At 47.3% G+C, this 19,038-nt stretch overlaps 1 protein-coding gene across 2 annotated transcripts in view; it reads right to left on the bottom strand.

The window, feature by feature from the left end:
- Nucleotides 1-19,038, bottom strand: part of LOC126530719 (nephrin-like) — a 323,184-nt gene that overhangs the window by 78,532 nt on the left and 225,614 nt on the right. For both annotated transcript variants that reach the window (XM_050177998.2, XM_050177999.2), the window contains exon 2: nt 9,869-10,006. In XM_050177998.2, the coding sequence (XP_050033955.1) occupies nt 9,869-10,006 (138 nt within the window). The remainder of the gene's footprint in view (nt 1-9,868; nt 10,007-19,038) is intronic.

Here is a 19,038-nt window from a genome sequence, read left to right as displayed (position 1 = left end):
TTCCTTGTCATAACATGTTCTTTTGATGAATGAAGTTGTGCTCTCAGGACCAATGCTGTCTAACGATGTATCTTTCTTTTTCTTCATTAAGATAACATATTCTGTTAATGACTGAAGTTGTGTTTCTCAGGATGTCTATGTTGTGCCGTAAATTATTTTGCATTTATTATGAGATGACTTGTACTGTTTGTTGTATAAACTATTTGACCCCCCCCCCCACTGTAATGCCACACTGGCGCTGTGGGTTCTGTAATAAAATAAATAAAATAAATAAATAAATAAATAAACCTCAATGCACAGAACTATGCGTATGTGTTGCATATTTTTTCTCTCTTTCGCAATAGATGCTTTAGTTGACGCAATCTTTTCCTGACGTCTTCTCGCTCGCTTCCTCCGTAAGTTCGTACAGTGCTTTCATTCGCCGTTAAGCAAAATATAAAGGCAAATGAGCATTTCCCAGAAACATAGCTAGCATGTGTACGGTTAAAGAAATCAGTGCAATTCGCTGCAGATAAGATCTAATTTACCAATCTCACAGCGTGATTGATTTAAATTTCGGAAGAATAACCGCAAAAACAGTAAACAACCTGCGTGGCTTCTTCTGTTTCTTTATTTTTTCACACTAACGTGACGTAAGAAGCAAAGAAACGTAACACAGTTGCCCATGAACATACGCTTCTTTATTTGCTTTGTTTTTTCTACTGGCAAAATTTTTATGCTGAGGGTGACAAGGCAGAGACACTCGACACTACAAAGCAAGTGGGGGAAGAGTCAAACGACCCTGTCCCTAGAGAGAAGGTCGCATAGAACTTCTCCCCTTTCAATCTCCACTTTTTTTTTTTAAGTTTTGTTCAGTCTTCTCCCTCTGACAATGTCCCTCTTTCCGTTGTGACACTTGAAGTTTCCATTTCGCATTACCAGAAGTCACACGTCGCTCTCCGTGCGTGTAAGTCCAGACGCTCCGTTTTCAATTCCCCGAGCCTTGTTTTCGCTTTCAAAGAGCTGCGTTCCGCCTTTCTTTTGTATTCGAGCAGACGTGTTTCTTGTTTACCTTCTTATACATTTCGCGCGTGTATTCCTTGATTTTTCGTTGAGGTTGTATTCTTTTTGCCTACGCCGAGGACACGACAACGGTTTCATTATAGGGCAGATGTGATATCACGTCACCTCGCATTCCTTTTATTTTCATTATTCTTTCTCTGACAAAGCAAAACAATTTCTGACCTCGGAGGCGCGTCGCGGCCGCGTTGTTTCGTTTCTCTTGCCTCAGGCTCTCACCAGACGTCGCACTCTGTTTCGCTTCCACCATCGGTCTTATATCACGAGACGATACCGAAGCCAAAGAGAATGACAAATGTTCAACTTTTTTTGTTTTTCATCCCTAAAGTTTTCTGCCCTGCGCAATTTTTCGTCGCATCAGACATCCGAAAACCAAGAAATCGGGGCAAGTCATGCTAACGCGGAAAGTTTAACTCCGGCGGAAACAAGACAAATAACTGGATCACAGCGGTTCAGTTCGTTTTAATACGATGTCATTAGATGCGCGCACAGTGCGCATGACATCGAAAGTTTGTAAGATATGCGAAGCGCAGAAACGTCACATCGATGAATGAGAGTGCAATGTAGCCCGTGACGAACGCGCGCGCAGTTTGTCGAGACATCTAGCGGTCGTTAGAAGAGCTAGCCGATCCTGGACAGAGTACCTTAGTAAGCTATGCCGCCGTCATACTATGCTGGGGGGGGGGGGGGGGGGGCAGCAATCGCCGTGCCGCAAAATGGTGTGCAGACGGCGGAGCGTCTAATAACATTTCAAAATCTACAACCTCCGCATTACGCCTGGCGCGAGGTGCTTTACCAACTAAGCTATCGCGGTGGCGTCATCCCGCCCAGTTGTTTGGGTATTTGTGCACAATATTAGCCTTGGGTACAAGAATAGTACAAGATTAACCCTGAGAGTGTTAGCCAGCGCCCCTTACTTCTATGGCGGCGGAAAGTTCTCTAAAGCAAGCAAGGTTTGGGTACGGGCTAGTTGGTATTCCATTGTTTCTAACGTCACTTACAGCGCATGCATAGAGAAGGGACCAAAAGAACGACGAAGACAAGCGCTGGAAACAGTGTTAGCGATGCCCGACGAACTTGTCTTCGTCGCGCTTGTCTTCGTCGTTATTTTTGTCCCTTGTCTATGTATGCGCTGTAAGTGATGTCTAAAGCAAGAACTGGAAAAGTATAAAAATAAAGAAAGTTCACATACATTCACACTAGTATTATATGCACTTACCTTATTACTTATTACTTATTAGATGTACTTATTACCAGAAGTACATCTGGGAGAGAAAAAGAAAGTATTAATTCATTTCTTTAAGTGTATCCTCTAAAACATAAACACATGGAGTTGTATGGGGCTGCAGGGGCCCGACAATGAAGCTGTTTCGCAGCTTTCTCTCACGCTTTATCGTGTGTACGTATAAAAACTAACGCAATAAGTTATTAAACTACATCCTGTATTTGCGCTGGACTGCTAAACAATATAAGCATTATTGAATTTCTCACAAGGATGGTAGTCCTGACTTGATGCACTGCCTTGTTTATTTCTTCCTGCGCTAAAGAAAGACTCGGCATTCAAAGAAAATGTTTCCTTCATCAAACTGCGTTACCTAAACACGGTGATTTAGTTTACTGCACCGCTCGATCTGTTGAAGTTACTTCCTGCCATTGCTTAAACGTTTGTGTTCGCCATCAATCGCTGAGTAGTGGTTGCCACTTTAGTAACACCCACATAGCTGCGTACAACCCGCTGTGGTTGCTCAGTGGCTATGGTGTTAGGCTGCTGGGCACGGGGTTGCGGGATCGAATCCCGGCCACGGCTGCCGCATTTCTATGGGGGAGAAATGCGAAAACACCCGTGTACTTAGATTTAGGTGCACGTTAAAGAACCCCAGGTGGTCAAAATTTCCGGAGTCCTCCACTACGGCGTGCCTCATAATCAGAAAGTGGTTTTGGCACGAAAAACCCCATAATCTAATATAGCTGCGTACAAGAAGTACTTTCTTTATTAAGTAAGGCAACGACACGTTGCCTGCATCGTAATTGTTAAAAAATTCCCTTTAGATCTATTCCTTGTTCCTTTATTTATTTTAGTCAGTGTACCTTACCATTTTTCATTGCTTCAAACAACATTTATTTGTTTCCCTTATGGCCGGAACACCCCCCTTAATGAGTCAGTTACGCTGATGTTCATTATTCTTTATTCACAAGATGCAGACGACAGGGGTACTCTGAGATATGACTTGAAAACCTAATTTGTCATTACGGATAAAAATACAAGAACTCTACTTAGGAATTTAGCAGCTTTTTCTGCAGATGTATTGCAACTAGCACGTATCGCCGCCACGATTATAACAGTGACACCCTAAAGCTGCAGCATCGTATGTAAGCGGAGCGCGATATGTTGCTGAGACAATAAATATGAACAGATAAGCTTTTATTCACTCGCCTGTTTCTGTGCTGTGTACTTTGTGGCGTTTTCTTCTCTTCTTCTCATAACATGAGCCGTGTCTACCGAACAAGTAGGAAAGAGAAGTTTACCACAAGACAAAGTTTCGAAAAGATTACATAATTTACGATTATCGTAACATAACGATTCATTTCGACGTGTCTTTCTGAAATCTAAACGAAAAGCTCCCATTCCAACTCGCGCCACCGTTATGGCTAGAGCTAAGGAGAACATCTGCAATGACCCTTACGTCAAGGGGGCCACCCTTTCTTTATTGTCGCGCATGTAGCCAACAGGTTCTCTCTCCCCGGTACTGACAACACGTGGGACCAAGCCCCGCGCCGCCAAGAGCTTCTATACTACGACACTTCCAGTTCTTTGTTAGTTTTTTTGTCAAACATTACTTCGGTTTTGTCCCTTCTTTTCTTTCTCTTTCTTTTTTTTATGAGCTGAAAGCGCACAGGCTATTCTCCGAGAAAGCGCTCGAAATACGAGCAACTCAAATTGCTAACTCAAGCAGGACACGCTAATGACTCTCGTCGAGCTGACTCCTCCCGCGGCTTTCCGAGCCGAATCCTCGCAAACACCCCGAGACTCGCGCATTGGGCTCGGGCGTGGGTCCCGCAGCCCCAGCCTTGGTCGTTAGAACGTTTCGCAGAAAGAGAAACGACGCCATGACGAATTCAGGAGGACACCCGCGAAGGGTGAATTAAATTCGACTCTCCTCCGTGCACGGCGGGTCGCATGTATGGAAGCAATGCGGTTTGCGCGGGACACTCCGAGGGGCACCTGCATAATAGGCACGACGCGCGGGGAGCGCGCGCCTGCGGAAAGTTGCAAAGTGCGACCTGAATAAGTAAAAGGTGCCTCGCACGATACCCGGTCCGCGCCACCCGAGAAGATTATTCAGCGCCGCACCGAGCCGAACCGAGTCGAGTCGAGCCTAGCTCGTAGAAAGAGGCGCGCGCTCAGCTGCTGGGGGCGTTGAAAGTGCGCGGGGGGTTGAGCATATGGCTCGGCGTCCGTGCTTTTACAAATGCGTCCGATTTCGGCAATGGCCGCAGGGAACGGCGGAGTCTCGAAGAAGCACGCGTTCGAGCGCTGACTCGGAAAGTGCGCTTAAGAAGAGCGCTGGACGTACGCGTAGAGAGAGAGAGGGTTGGGGAGGGGGGGGGGGGGTTAAGGGGGCGGACTCCCTTCCACGAGGTGTTCTAATGAGCGCGCTTAGCATTGCGCACACGTTTCTGTTTAAGTGCGCTGTTATAGCAGCGAGCCGGGCATCCGAGAGGAACCGCACTGTCTGAGAAGTGGACTCTGCGGATGTTCCTCGTCGCAGCAACATTCTCGATTCCGCCCTAGAGATTCGGCATCTTCCTGTTCGCACCACGCTTCGTGGGACTCGGCCTGCAGAGAGGAGGAGGTCGTTCTTGGGACGCAGAATGAGGTCCTCGTCGGTACAACTGAGTCGCTCAGTGGAAAAGAGAAGAGAAGCCGCAGAAATAATGCCAGTATGCATCCCGATTGAGGCCGGCAAGGGGTTAGGAGAGTCTTTCGTATCCTAATGAGCACGCATCAGCCGTTGTTGTGGTGATTAGAGGTCTGTCACGAAGCTGTTACGCCCGTCAAAACAGAGATACTCTTTCGGTGCAGTATTCATTAATAAATCAGCTCACGCCCAACTGAGGTATAACATTCCTCTGTTGAACATTTTCTGGCCCGTATAAAACGCAGTTGAAAGTTCTGCCTTAACCTTAAAGCTTTAGCAGTCTTCTCGGTAATAGTAGCAATGCAGGGAAAAAAACTTTCATTAAATTGTGACTATCACGATGGTGCAGCTGGAAGCATGCAAGCAGATTTGGTGATCTTGCCTGAAGTGCCGCGAACCACACCGTATATTGTACTTCACATGGTGACATCAAAACAGAAAGGACAGCTCGAAAAAAAAAAATACTTTCGGCGCATTTTGCTAACCGACGAAGCAAACAGCGCTCACGCCGTTTAAGTTTGCACACTAGAAAATTATCTTGAACTGGTCCCCGAAGAAAACCCTACTTTGTAGAAGAGGCAACAAAGAATCTCTGGAACGCGCAGCCAAACAAGTGCGCCACTAATGGGAGCAAAGGAGCAGTAGCAGAGGAAGCAACAAAATCGGAAAAAAAGTCAAAAAAAAAAATCTGGGCGATCAGCTCGTAAAGTTCGTTGTCGTACGTATATTGCCCGCATAATCCTCAGGCGCTCGTCCGAGATTTCCTAGCATTTCTGTTTTCTTTTTCTTCCGTCCATATTTTTTTACAGTGTCAACGGTAACGGCACTTTTTAACGCTTTGGCGAGCGCGTTCTCGTCAAGCGTGATCTAGGTTTAACGATCGCGGCGGCTCGCTTCGCTGAGCAAGGACCCGTCGTCGCGACGGTAACAGCTGGAGTGGTCCGCGTGGACGTTGAAGTGCACGCTGCCGTTCCCTTCGTCTCCGAGTACGGTCACGGCGATCGGCACACAAGCGTAGGCTACGGCTACCACCCACGCGAAAGGCGATGAAGAAAAAAAAAATAACTACCGCAAACCTTGTGACGCGACGAAATAAGCGTGGCACCCTACACGGGGGAGGAACCAGCGGTGGACAGGACGCGCTACGGAAGTTTGAGCGCGCAGGTAAACCGTGCCCACGCCGACCGCTATGGAGCCCACGAAAAGAACACACTTTCAGCGATAAAAAAACAACCGTGCCCGCGTTATTCTAAGCAATACACTAACGCCCTATACCTGCATCAACGTCTGCTTCGGACCGGTGCGTCGGCCGGCACGAGCTAACGTCCATGGCCACTCGCGTTGTCAGCAGCGCGTGCGCTGTTACGTTTTAGCGCGCGGGTGTCGCGAGTCCTGTCAGGGGCTGGACAATTGCGATTTATGGTGAGCGGCAAATTTGGTGACGCGAAGCCGCGGCCAGTGCAACTGTAAACTGTTTCCTCCAAGCGCCAGAGGCTGCGTGTTCCAGCACTGCAGTTGGTACGCGAAGTGCCAGCTCTAGTTGTGGCGACTATGTCAACGTCGCGCAGACCGAAGCGCCTCTTTGTGACATCTGAGATTATTATTATTATTATTATTATTATTATTATTATTATTACTATAATTATTTGTTTTGAACACATTTACACATTTGACAGAAAAGGGAAAGCGAGAAGCAGGCTGGCGACTGCCACCGGAAGGGGCACAACGTCTGCCTGTACTCTTCAGAAAGGAGGAGGAGACAGCAACACAGAAATGGAAGATAGGAAGGAGGGGTGGAAAGAGGGAAAGAAAGAGCAAGGCAACAAATCTGAAAGAATGAAGTAGAACACACAGTACACAGGTCACACACGGTAGGGACGGTTACTGCAGGTCAAGCTACTAGAGAATGCTAAATAGAAGAAATAGTGTCCGAGTTACGAACGTGAACCTAAGTTAGTTCTAGAAAAGTGAGTGTAGAGCGCGATAGGCGCGATCGCATCAAACGCACACCCTCTGGGCTGCTAACGTTATTCCCATCAAAGAAGGAAGCACTCCCTTCGCCCCCCCCCCCCCCCCCCGCTCCCTCTGCAAACGCGCGGGGAATCTCATGGCGCAATAAGAAGCACTGCCCGCAAAAAGCGCGCGGAATCCCATGCAGCAATATGGCGCGCTTTATAGCGTCTTCGCCTGCGTCTGTGGTCTGAACCCTGGGTTTGGTAAGCGAGAATGGGATGGCGGTTGATTACTGAAAGCCATCGCGCTATCAAAAAGCGCAAATGCATACGTCATAGCGACTACATGCGCATAGATGGGATGGAACGGGAAAAAACGCTTGAACCCGCATGTTTTTGACACCTTTGCGTTGCACATCGGGTACGTCTATATGCAAAATGCTGAGAGCTTCAGGACGTTGCGCGAATTCAGGGTTGCGGATATGTATATATCTATTCATTCTTTTTTTTTTTCGATGACTACGTTCTGTGTCAGTTTAGGCTGTGCCATACAGTGCGCACTGCATCCCATGTTTTGAGAATCAGCTACAATGCGGATGTTTGCACCTTTCTGGCATGCCGCAGAGCGTATTGCATATGCAATGTCGTACTGCCGGTGTTTTTCTCCTGTTCTCGCACTTTTCTCAGTGCGCGTGGGCGAGTGAGAATGGAATCGCGATCCGGTGCTCATCCTAAAAAAGAAGCTTTAAAAATGAAACTGCTCACATTCCTTCACCCAGTTTTAAAAAAAAAAAAAGAACTTTATTGAAGAACGAGACAGGCATAGTCAATTAAAATGACGCTAATACGTCCCAGGCGTTGCTGCGGAAATGCCGCGGGAAATCGAACATAACAAATTCTGCTCATAAAAAAAAAAAAAAGCAACCTTCGACACAAGTCACCACTGGGCGCGATATCTGCCATGTCGAGAGAAAATTCAATTTGAGCCCTGCGAAAGTGTATGGCGGGTATGGAGCGATATGAGCTCGGCTGTACACGCCACGTCTGGCGATCAAACTAACCCGAGAGAAGCAAAAAAAAAAAAAAAGAGAGAGAGCACCGAAATGCTACTGCAGGCTGTATCGCGTAGGCGAACACTGTTCCCTGTTCCCTCTTTTTTTTTTTTTTTGTCCACGCGGCCTTGCCTTCGGACGGGCTCTAACGGGCGTGTAATTTAATCGCGGGGCTTGTAATCTGAAACGTCGATCTTGCCAGTATTTCCGAGAAGTGGTTTAGGCAATGCATCAAGCATCAATAAACTTAGCCGTGCAGTCAGCTGCCGTACAGATATAACTGTTTAGCTTATACCGGAAATTGCTGGTTGTCTACTACACTGTCGCTCGTCACAAGGAGCTTTCTTTTATCGAAAGCGCAAATACGGAGTTGTGTTTGTAAACTATATAAAATATAGCTAAACTGACCTTGTATTTCCGAGCAGATTAGGTGTAGCCTAGATGCGTCATTAAATTAATTGAAACGTGCTCCAACTTTACCGCTGCTCTACTATTAGATTATTACACTATTAGCATGTTACAGTGTTAAGGTTTACAGAATGGAAGTGTAGCGGCCTACATGACGAGGAGAACTACCAGAGCTCTTCCAATGCCTCTCAGAAATTGATACCCGGATTTCTTTCTTTATTTTTTGATAAAATTATTTAGCAGGTTATTCCCAGTACACGCCTTTGAGGAACATCATAATTTAAAGTTATTTCCTCTCACATACCTCGAAGGCCTTCTGTTAAGTGGCATAAAAGTTCAGCATTGCGAGAAGCCACGTGTGACAAATATAGACATTTAAGCCGAGTTCCAAACGAAGCTTAGCGCAACTCAACCACTATTAATCACCCGGCGAAGCAAAAAAAAAAAGAAAACGCGGGTTAGCCTAAGGTTAGTTCGATACCCGAGTAAAAAAGAATAGCAATAAATAAAAGGAGGAGTATCTTCACGCTGGACAAAGCACAATAGAAAACGGCCGTGTACCCTTTCTCTCTCTTTTGTCTTATCGGACAAAGCAAAAAAAAAAATCGGGTTTACCGCTGCCAGTTAGGGCGATGAGGCGTATCGTATTAAGTGCAGAAAAGGGGATGATGTGAACGCTCGCACAAGCACTGCTGCAGGAATGACGTGAAATGAGACAGCGATGCCGCGGTCTTGCACACACGGCGTTTTAAGTCAGCGGTAAGCAATACGACCCTTCCTGGAGCCGAGAGAGAATAAACGAATCGAGCTCGAGAATTTGCGTGCTTGCTTTTGAACAAGTGCTCGGAAACTGAATACATTGTGAATGAATTCCAAGCTCTCTTTCGGCGTTTTCCCTGTGCTGTAGAAGATTGCACGTGTTCGCGCTTTCCGACTATACTCGGTGACGAACGAATGCTTTAGCAAAGAGGTGGTGCCACCTGACGACTCTGACTTCTCATTTAAATCCTACGCTTAGGATGACATAGGACATTCGGAAATGCAAGACTTTCAGCACCGCAGACAAGCCACCGGTTAAAGAAAAAGCAATGGGGCGCTCAAAAAGAACAGCGCTTAGCGTATGTTTGCAAGCCTCGGTATAAAAGCACAGTTTAGTAGACTACAACATCTGCTCATGCGCAGTGTCGCCGATCTTAGGCCTCGAAACACCCAGCCGTCCGCGCGCTACGCTCCGATGCAAACGTGTCTAACAACCCCGCACGCACGCACACACACACATACACACACACACACACACACACACACACACACACACACACACACACACACACACACACACACACACACGCGCGCGCACGCACACGCACACGCACACGCACGCACACACACACACACACACACACACACACACACACACACACACACACAAATCGTCACAGCAAACCGTGCGACTTAAAGCATCCGCGGTGGTACTCACCCAGTACAAATCCATCCTTGCTCCATTGGACTGCGCCGGCCTGGTTGGCCACCTCACACCTGAGTTCCACCGTGCGTCCCTCGATCACCTCCACGGGCTGCGGCCGAACGCGGAAGCTCTGCTGCTGGCAGTGGACTCCTGGAACAAAAGAACCAGACAACCCCACGTCGTCAGGCTCGCATCGAAAGAGTGAGACTGCGCAAATGCCTCTATATTCCCGTGCTTAAACGAAAACCCTTCAGTGTGGCAGTTCAAAGGTGAAGTTCAGCGAGACCTTGCATCGAGTAATCGGACAGAGAATGATACGTGCAAAGGTTAACCGTGACTGAGCCCTGTTGGCTATCCACTGCAACGGAGGAAATGAAAAAAAAGGGGGGGGAGGGGGGACAGGGTAAGAGAAGTAGACAAAATCGCGTATTTGTCGCAGAAATCGCACCAGCATAAATATTTTTTTTTTACGCAGCATCACGTAAACAAACAATTGTAGTGATACACAGTCGCCTTAGGAAAGAAGGCTCAGTGTTACATATTGTGCGCGAAAGGTGGACGGGCGCATCAGAAGCAAGTTGCAAAATACAAATTCGGCATATACAAACAGAAAGAGTCACTGCAGCTCAGCTGAAAGGGGCACAACACCTACGCGTGGCTTGACGCGAACGAACGCGTATGCTCATTACTTCATGCGTGGAAGCCTTGCGCAATTGCGCAAGGCTTCGCCCATTTTAATTCGCTTGTTATACTGGGATTGATTTCATGTAGCTTCAGTTGGCATTAAAGAACAAGCGTTGCCTCAGGGTGACTTATTTCAATGTGTAGGAGACGAGATTTCATCTCGGTCAGTATCCACAGAGCCAACATAGCTGAAGTTTCTTTTTTTTTTTTACTTTTTTTCAATGGCCCTTTACCAGGTTTGACCATTGCAAACAGACAAATGCAGTGCGTAGACTACTCGCTGAAGGTAGTGTCTGCACAGCGTCGCACCAATATACTCCGCGAGAACAGGTTAGAATTTCAACAAAAGCATGCGCATGGTGAACATCACAATTAAACGTATGCTAAAGTTACCTACCTGAAACTACACGCTGCCGAAATTCAGCGCCAATTCACATTCGAACGTCGCCATCTTAACTCACCCTAACTTTTCCTCGTAGCGCACTCGCATAGAAAGAACAAATGATGGAGGAACCACTCTTGCTAAAGAACCGAAATGTGCGCCCACAGCCGTACACGAAAAGCGCGATCACGGAAATTCCGCGCAAACAAATTGAAACACACAGAGCTGCCACATAACAAACGTGCTGACAAAAATTTGCACAGAGAAAGGCACATGCGGCAGGCAAGCAGCTCCCGCCTCGATGCCGATGGCATCGCTTTTTTTTTTTTTGCTCTATTTGTCCACAACGCAACGGCGAGAGTACGTCTCCGTTCAAAGTCAGGGACGTACAACATGGCAGCAAGCGCATATATATATATATATATATATATATATATATATATATATATATATATATACATATATATTTGTATAGTGTGTGTGTGTGTGTGTGTGTGTGTGTGTGTGTGTGTGTGTGTGTGTGTGTGTGTGTGTGTGTTTGTGTGTGTGTTGCCGGAAGAACGCCGGGGCATCCTCCTGTTTTCCTTTAAACGCTTAGGAGGTGACGAAAAAAAAAATCTGTACAAAAGAAAAGAAATAACACACAAAGGCTCCAAGCGTACGCAATGGCGCAAGAGGAAATGAACGCAGTGGCAATGAAATCGACATAAGCGCTTGCTTATTCACGCTTCGGTTGCTGCTGCAAGCTGGTTCCCCCTTTCAGACTTTCTCTTTTTATCCTTCTTATTCTTCGTATAGCAGCACGGTGCCATTTTATTGTCGTTCTTCGGCATCACTACTTAGTGGGGACCCTTCACACTTTCCACCATCAGAGTTGGTTTCTTTGTTTACTACGATTGTTTACCTCGTGTCTGTGTGTTCATTTGTTCGTTCGCTTGCGGATCCTTTTTTTTCGGGTGCCTCACTTTCCATTCCTTACGACCTGCTGGTGTATCGCTCGGCCCTTCTCCGTGTTGGCACGGACGGCGCCTTTCTGCGCACCAAGGCGTCTCGGTCTCAGCTGGCCATAAAACTCGGCTTTCCGTGTCGTGATTTATGCGAGAGAAAACTTCAAGCTGACAGCAAGACCTGCCCCAAAAGAAGGGCGATTCAGAAGCAATGAAGAACGTGGCAGCTCGCCCCTTTGCCCACGGCAAAGCACTATACTCTCTCTCTCTCTCTCTCTCTCCTATTTTGCTCTCTACAGTTTCCTCATTTAGCGCACTTCGATTTGCGCTCACTCTGTTTTTTGTCGATGGCCTGCTAAACTGGCGACTATAATGGCTGCAGTTCACCCCATCTTTGCCGATGTATCGCGTTTCTCTCTCACTTTTCCTTTTCTTTTTTTTTTTTTAAGCTTGCACCGAACGCATTTCCGTCACGTCGTTTTCACAGTGGGTTGGCTTCTTGGTCTCCCTTCTTTCTTTTTCCTTTTAACGCTCCCACTCGTTTCCTCGTTCTTACTTTCTTTTTAGTATCCCTGTTATCTTGTTGAAGTCTTTGAAAAAGTTTAGCTGATAGCGAACCAAAACGATAACGCTCTTCGTACCGTGAGTTTTCGCATTGTCCCGAATGTCTCCCCTATAATGTATTGGGTATGCGTGGATGCCTTCTGTAGAGGAATATTAAATGGTGCTATGGCGCTGAACGCGACTGGTGACGCGTAAGCGCTCTTGGGAACATGCGCGTGAATACCACCGAAGCATGTTCACAGGGGCCACTTTTACTGAGGACGTGCAAAACTACTGAAGTTAGACGAGATTGAACAGACTAGCCGCAAGCTGTCTTTGCCTCCACATTCATTTACTTTTTTTGTTATTTTTTATTTATTTAAATAACACCTTACAGGCCTTGTCGGGCATTGAGTAAGCGGGCCAATGTAACAAAGAGCTGTTAAGTACAATGGAAACAACTCAAAAATAAATCTAAGACAACTGTACAGTGGCTGGACTAAAAAACAAAACAAAGCAGAGCATGCTCAAGCATAACAGCAAAATATATTCCTGAATTTCAATTAAGGGCAGGAGTACAGTTGCCCTATATTTTCCTTGATTTGTTCTTTCTATACTTTTCTTTCCTGTTCGATTCACATTACCAGCTATGCGAGTAAGCCAGCCAGTTAAGTGAGTCATGAGGTACGTCAGCGTGTCAGCGTTAGCGGCGCGTCACAGGGTCCTGCGTAATGCACCAGATATTAATTCAAGAAAACTCCCAACACTCTGCATAACTTTGATAGTGTGCAATGCCTCTCTTCTTTCTTTAGTGTCAGGCGCCGTCCACGCATTCCAAGGAAGCCATCATTTCCGCCCCTTCGGGCACGCGACGCATGTGGTCACGGTCCAAGCACTTTTCTCACCGGGAATGATTTTGAGACGTGTATTACTGCAGTTCCTGAATTCAACAGACCCCAGTGAGTGATCGTAGTTTCGATGCGCATCTCAGGATGTTGCGACACCCTCAATGTTTCCTCTCGTTTATCTGCGATTCATCCCCTAACCCCCTTTCTCCTGCATAGAGTAGCAAACCGGACGTGCTCTCACCTCCTCCTCCTCCTCCTCCTCTCTCTCTCTCTCTCTCTCATCTCTCTGTCTTTCCTTGCCTTTTGTTTCTTGCTCCCTTTCTCAATCTTTTTCTTTCATTTCATTCAATTTCTTTTTTTTTTTCGGTGAGCAGCGGCTACCCGCTTTCTTTTTTCATTATTTTATTTAGATTTAGAAACATGGGAACGTAGGATACGTCTGAGCCGGATTTACCGAAATGCCAGATTCATTCCCCAAGAAAAATAAAAAGGAAAAAGAAATAGCAAAATTTCAGAACTAGGACCTACGCAGGAACTGTGGCTGAATTACGCAGTTATGACGTGCATCGTTTCCACGCAACTTGGGTAGGAAACGACTCCCCCTTAACGCCTCGGCAAGCGGCCGGAACACTGCCACACAATTTCATCCCCCAACCGGAACTCGTGCGATGTCGACAACAATGTAGACAATGCAACAGACGTTGCAAAAGCAACGTGTGCATATAAGCGTTAATAGCGACGTCCTTCCCTTCGCTGTAAAGGAGCAGCCACAACCAAAGTTGCTAATTTTACTCCTGCCATTAGGGCTGTAGGCTCGAAGGCTCCCACCTACGCGTCACCGCGGGCGTCATTTTGCGAGCGCCCCCGTTTGGCTACGGAGCGGCCAGCCAGGGGCATGCAGGCCACCGGTCTACCTACTATAGGACGCTGCGCCGTGACCTGCGCGCGCGCGTCGTTTGTTGCTCGCGTCGCCAACAGCACCTGCGGCTGACAACTTATATTACGGCGCCCCAAAGTCGGGGCACCGCTGGCGGCTCGCAAGTTTCCTTCCTCCGAAGAAAGCCTATCGCGGCGGGCCTGGATGCCTCGGTGTATACGTCGTCGTCGGCTGTTGCGCGGTGGCGACAGCACTTTGCTGCGAGGCCGCAGTCAACGGCACGGCATCGCCTGGAGTCAGGACGCGTGCTCCAGCCTCGGGGTCGCGGCTCGGGGCTGTGGATTATGCGAGCCCGGCCATGCACGGGACGTAATCGGAAGCATTAGCCCCGGAGTTCGCGAGCGAAGAGTTAGGAATCCTCACCCTGCAGAGCGCCGATTATGCAAAAAAAAAAAAAGGGGGGGGGGGGGCGAATGGCCCCTAAAACGGTCGTCGGCGTTCGCGGTGCCAATCCTTGTTTAAATGCATTAAGATAATTCTTTTTTCGACAATAATAATAATCGTCTTAGAGGAGGCGCGAGCGTGGCCAGGCCGAGTTTCCAGAGTGCGAGAACCTCGCGAAAGCGGTATAAGAACGGTCGTTATTGATAACTTGACGCGGAGATATTGCGGGTGACGTCGCTCTCTTCCAAAAGCGAGGGTAAGGTTCACTATGGAGATCCCGAACTTCGAAGGATTAACTGCAGCCCAAGCCGTGAGCGCGCATCTTTCCAAGTCACAAGGCGAGCCAGACGGGAGATCGGGCTTGCTTACACCGCACTGGGCTAAATTCCGCCATAAGAATACATGTCCTACCTTAAATAAAACGAATCAGATCGTCCCTGTGCTCTCGGTGCAGCGTACGGAAAGAAATATAGCCCACCTATCTTCAGTGCTAATTACGAACAGCTTGGAAATTCGGAAGGAAGGTTGACTCGCCTCGATGCAAGTTAAAGACTATAAAAAAATGGGAGCTCTCTAGGGGACCAGAGTTCATGTTAAAGCCCTGTATACGGAACTACGCGTAATAATTCTAGCATCGGTTCTACAGTTACTCCTTCTAGTAAAAGTGGAATGGCTCTATTTGCGAATAACAGCGCAATATGGTTGCGTGCGTCGGATAATACATGACATGGTACCTCTAACAAACGTAGGTTCTACTTGCGTCTTCTTTTCATCTTCTTTTTTGCAGTTTCTTTCTTTTGTGACTTCTGCATGTGCCTTCTCTCTGCTTCTTTTTCTCAACATACGCGCTTTTGTTTTGACCACTGGCAAACCAATACGTGTCCAGAGGTAGCTGGGTGCTACCTCTGGACACGTATATATCGCAAATATTATTGCTACGCAATAATATTTGCGAAATCTCCAAGAAAATAAACGTGAAATGGCTAGCGCGTGGCGTAAAGCTCATACTGACACGCCATGACTCGCTGCGGTGACTTTGTGGCGATTGTGTTCTATTGTTGTGCACGAGGTCGCGGGCTCGAGTCCCGGACGGCATTTCGGTGTCAGTGGTATGCAAAAAAGTTCGCGCACCAAAAATTGGGAGCGCGGTAAAAGCCACGCATGGTCAAAATTATTCCGAAGCCCTGCACTACAGCGCATCTCAGATCCTCTGTGTTGATTTAGGCCATCTTACACAATCAATCAATCAATCAATCAATCAATCAATCAATCAATCAATCAATCAATCAATCAATCAATCAATCAATCAATCAATCAAATCGATTGATTGATTGATTGATTGATTGATTGATTGATTGATTGATTGATTGATTGATTGATTGATTGATTGATTGATTGATTGATTGATTGATTGATTGATTGATTGATTGATTGATTGATTGATCTGTCGTCTCTTTTCTCCATGAAAAGGAGACAACAGGAAGGGTAAACTCGTCATGCTCTAATAAACCCACTGATGTTTAGTCTGCCCGAATACAATGCAAAAAAAGAGAGAGAGAGAGAGAGAAACGTTCAGGTCCGAATCGTCGACGAAGACAAATAAAGATGCTGCCATAGTCACACCGGACAAACCAAGTACCGCGGACGCTGTAAGCCTCCACGCAGAGCTCTATCGAGCCGTCTCAGCGATGACGAAAGCAGAGAGAAATTATAGGGAAAGGGGAAAGAAGACGCGCGCTGAAAGGAAGCAGGGTTGCGGGCCCTCCAGGGAACTGGGCGCCGTTTCCCATCGCCGCCTTCCCACCTTATTCTTGTCGTACGCCCTGTCATTCCCCTCCATTCCTAGACGCACTTACAATCTGCGGATGAAACTAGTGTCAACACACGGAGAGGAGTTCGACCCGTCCCTTCGCTTCCGTGTCCGCCTACTTGCCAGCAATAGGACGATGCGCGGCATGGCTGCTCGTCGAGCACAGAAAAATGATATATCTGGCGACGCCGCACCATTATTTATCGCGCCAAAAATCGCAGCGACACAACAGTACACTGAACAGATGTGTCTCGCGATGTCACGCCATTATTTGTCGCGACAAAGGAAGTAGCGGCAAAAACACACAGAAGGCGGGAGCAACGCAGCCTCGCACAGGAAACAAACAAGAAATTACTTTCGAAAATTAGTCAGGTCGGCTAGCGCTCGCCAAGCGCACCAGGGAAGCGGACTACTTTTGTGCAGAAAACGTACACGCTGGGCTGCGGTATAACGGCTGTTATCTTCCGCGAGCAATGTAAACATTAGCAGCTGGGTGAAGAAAACCAAAATCTAAAGAAGAAAATCCGGAAACTGGCACCGGAAGGGGGCGAGATAGGGTTGTTCTGCGCGCGAGTATTCGTTTCCCGGCGAACAGGATCGAAACACAGTTGTCACGTGCGCATATCGCGAAAAACTCTTACAACTACGCTAGAGTGAAAGCAGGCAAGAGTTTCAGGCGCACCCGGGTGTCCGCTATCGCTTCCGTGATGCCGGGTGGGCGACCCGCCTCATGTTTGTGAAAACGGGCGCTCGTGCCAGAATTCACGCCTGGTAAGGTGCTGCCATATATACGTCTCAGTTATGCAGCGAAGCGCACTCAAGCGGGCTTTTGCGCCGAGCGCAGCGGCGAAGTATAGCCGCGCCGTTTCAATGCGTCGAACGAATGGGACCCGTACTATAGTTGACGCCCCCATTCTTTAGCGCAACGCGCTGACAATGTGTTGTTGTTGTTGTTGTTGTTGTTGTTGTTGTTGTTGTTGTTGTTGTAGTTGTTGTTGTTGTTGTTGTTGTTGTTGTTGTTGTTGTTGTTGTTGTTGTTGTTGTTGTTGTTCCAGGAGCGTTGGCATGGCCATATAACGCTGGAGTCGGAAACATAATACTAACGATTTCACCGCATTGAGTCTGAAGCTTGCAACAGCAGCTGTGCCTGTACCTCGATCGCGGAGAATGCGCATGTGCTCCCTTCTTGTTCAATTTTCGCACGGCCATTTAATATCTTCTTGTCGCGATTTCGGAATCATACCGAATCATAGCTCCTAAATCGAAACGAAACGCTTAAAGCGAGATAAATCCAGACTGTGACGTCATGTGCGGTCACTAAGGAAAAAAACTCATCAGTGCTTCACCTTCTCGGACTCTGAATACAATGCTTTAAAGAAATTAAATTATGGGGTTTTACGTGCTAAAACCACTTTCTGATTATGAGGCACGCCGCAGTGGAGGACTCCGGAAATTTCGACCACCTGGGGTTATTTAACGTGCACCTAAATCTAAGCCCACGGGCGTTTTCGCATTTCGCCCCCATCGAGATGCGGCCGCCGTGGCCGGGATTCGATCCCGCGACCTCGTGCTCAGCAGCCCAACACCACAGCCACTGAGCAACCACGGCGGGTAATACAACGCTTTGCGCCTGGTGCTTGCAACGAGGGCGAACATTCCAAGAACCTCACCCGTCTGCGTTCATTGAGGCGCATATGTTGAAGTCGGCGTCTCTGCATTGCCGACTGTTTCACAGACTGTCGTAAAATGCGATATGGTTCACCTGTCAAGCCTGAATTTGATCAAAGCGAAAGTATGCAAATATAAAGGCCCTGTCTTGTGCTGTATGCCCATTTCAGTTTTCTACAAACGAACACGTCTAGAGTTCTCACCCAATGTAGCAGGTGGTGTGAGAGTAATTTCGGAATTTCTTACTTCGCCTACAACTGTTTCTAACTGCAATTGTACCGTTTCTTTTTTTTTTTTTTTCAGGCGAGAAATTCAGGATGTAAGAGCTGAAAATTGCGAAGCACTCGAACTGGCACCCTCGAAGTTCCCTCTAACGTATAGCACGCTCCTCACACGCTCCATCGAATAAAACCTTCTGAAGCCAGTATGCACCACCGCGTGTATTTGCGGGGAAGCGTGAAAACGCAGAATGAAGCAAGATGTGGCCAGAAATATGCGAGCGGCGGTCGGCACGGCGAAAATATGCGTCTCCCTGGGCGCTACGGAATAAGTGAGTTTATGCCACGGAACGTCATGCGGCTGCCTTGATCGTCCATCTACGCGAATTTATGTTATTTTCTTTTTATAGTTCGGACAAGAAGGAAGCGTTCCCTAAAAGAAAAAGTATCATCAGCGCTTACGCAGCCAACAAATAGAGTCAACTTGCGGAAGCTGCGAAGTTTTCGATGCGTATCATTCGTTTCGAGAGGCCCGTCAAAATCCGCCGAGAGTGATATGTGCATAGTTCCGTGACATTCTTTGTGAGTGGAATTTAGAATAGACATCTCAAAAGACTCGCGCTGCATAAACATCAGTATTTGCTATAAAGCGAAGTTGCCTTGCTGCAGGATGCACCTTGCTATACTTGGAAAAAATTTCACTGCTTCTGTCGTTGACCTCAAAGTACAGATCGCAAGAAATGCACTTAAACTGCTATGCA

Source organism: Dermacentor andersoni, chromosome 5 (assembly GCF_023375885.2).
Source record: "Dermacentor andersoni chromosome 5, qqDerAnde1_hic_scaffold, whole genome shotgun sequence".
In the NCBI taxonomy this organism is placed as follows: Eukaryota; Metazoa; Arthropoda; class Arachnida; order Ixodida; family Ixodidae; genus Dermacentor; species Dermacentor andersoni.
The sequence above is the reverse complement of the archived record's forward strand: the minus strand, read 5'-3'. Positions and strand labels throughout refer to the sequence as shown.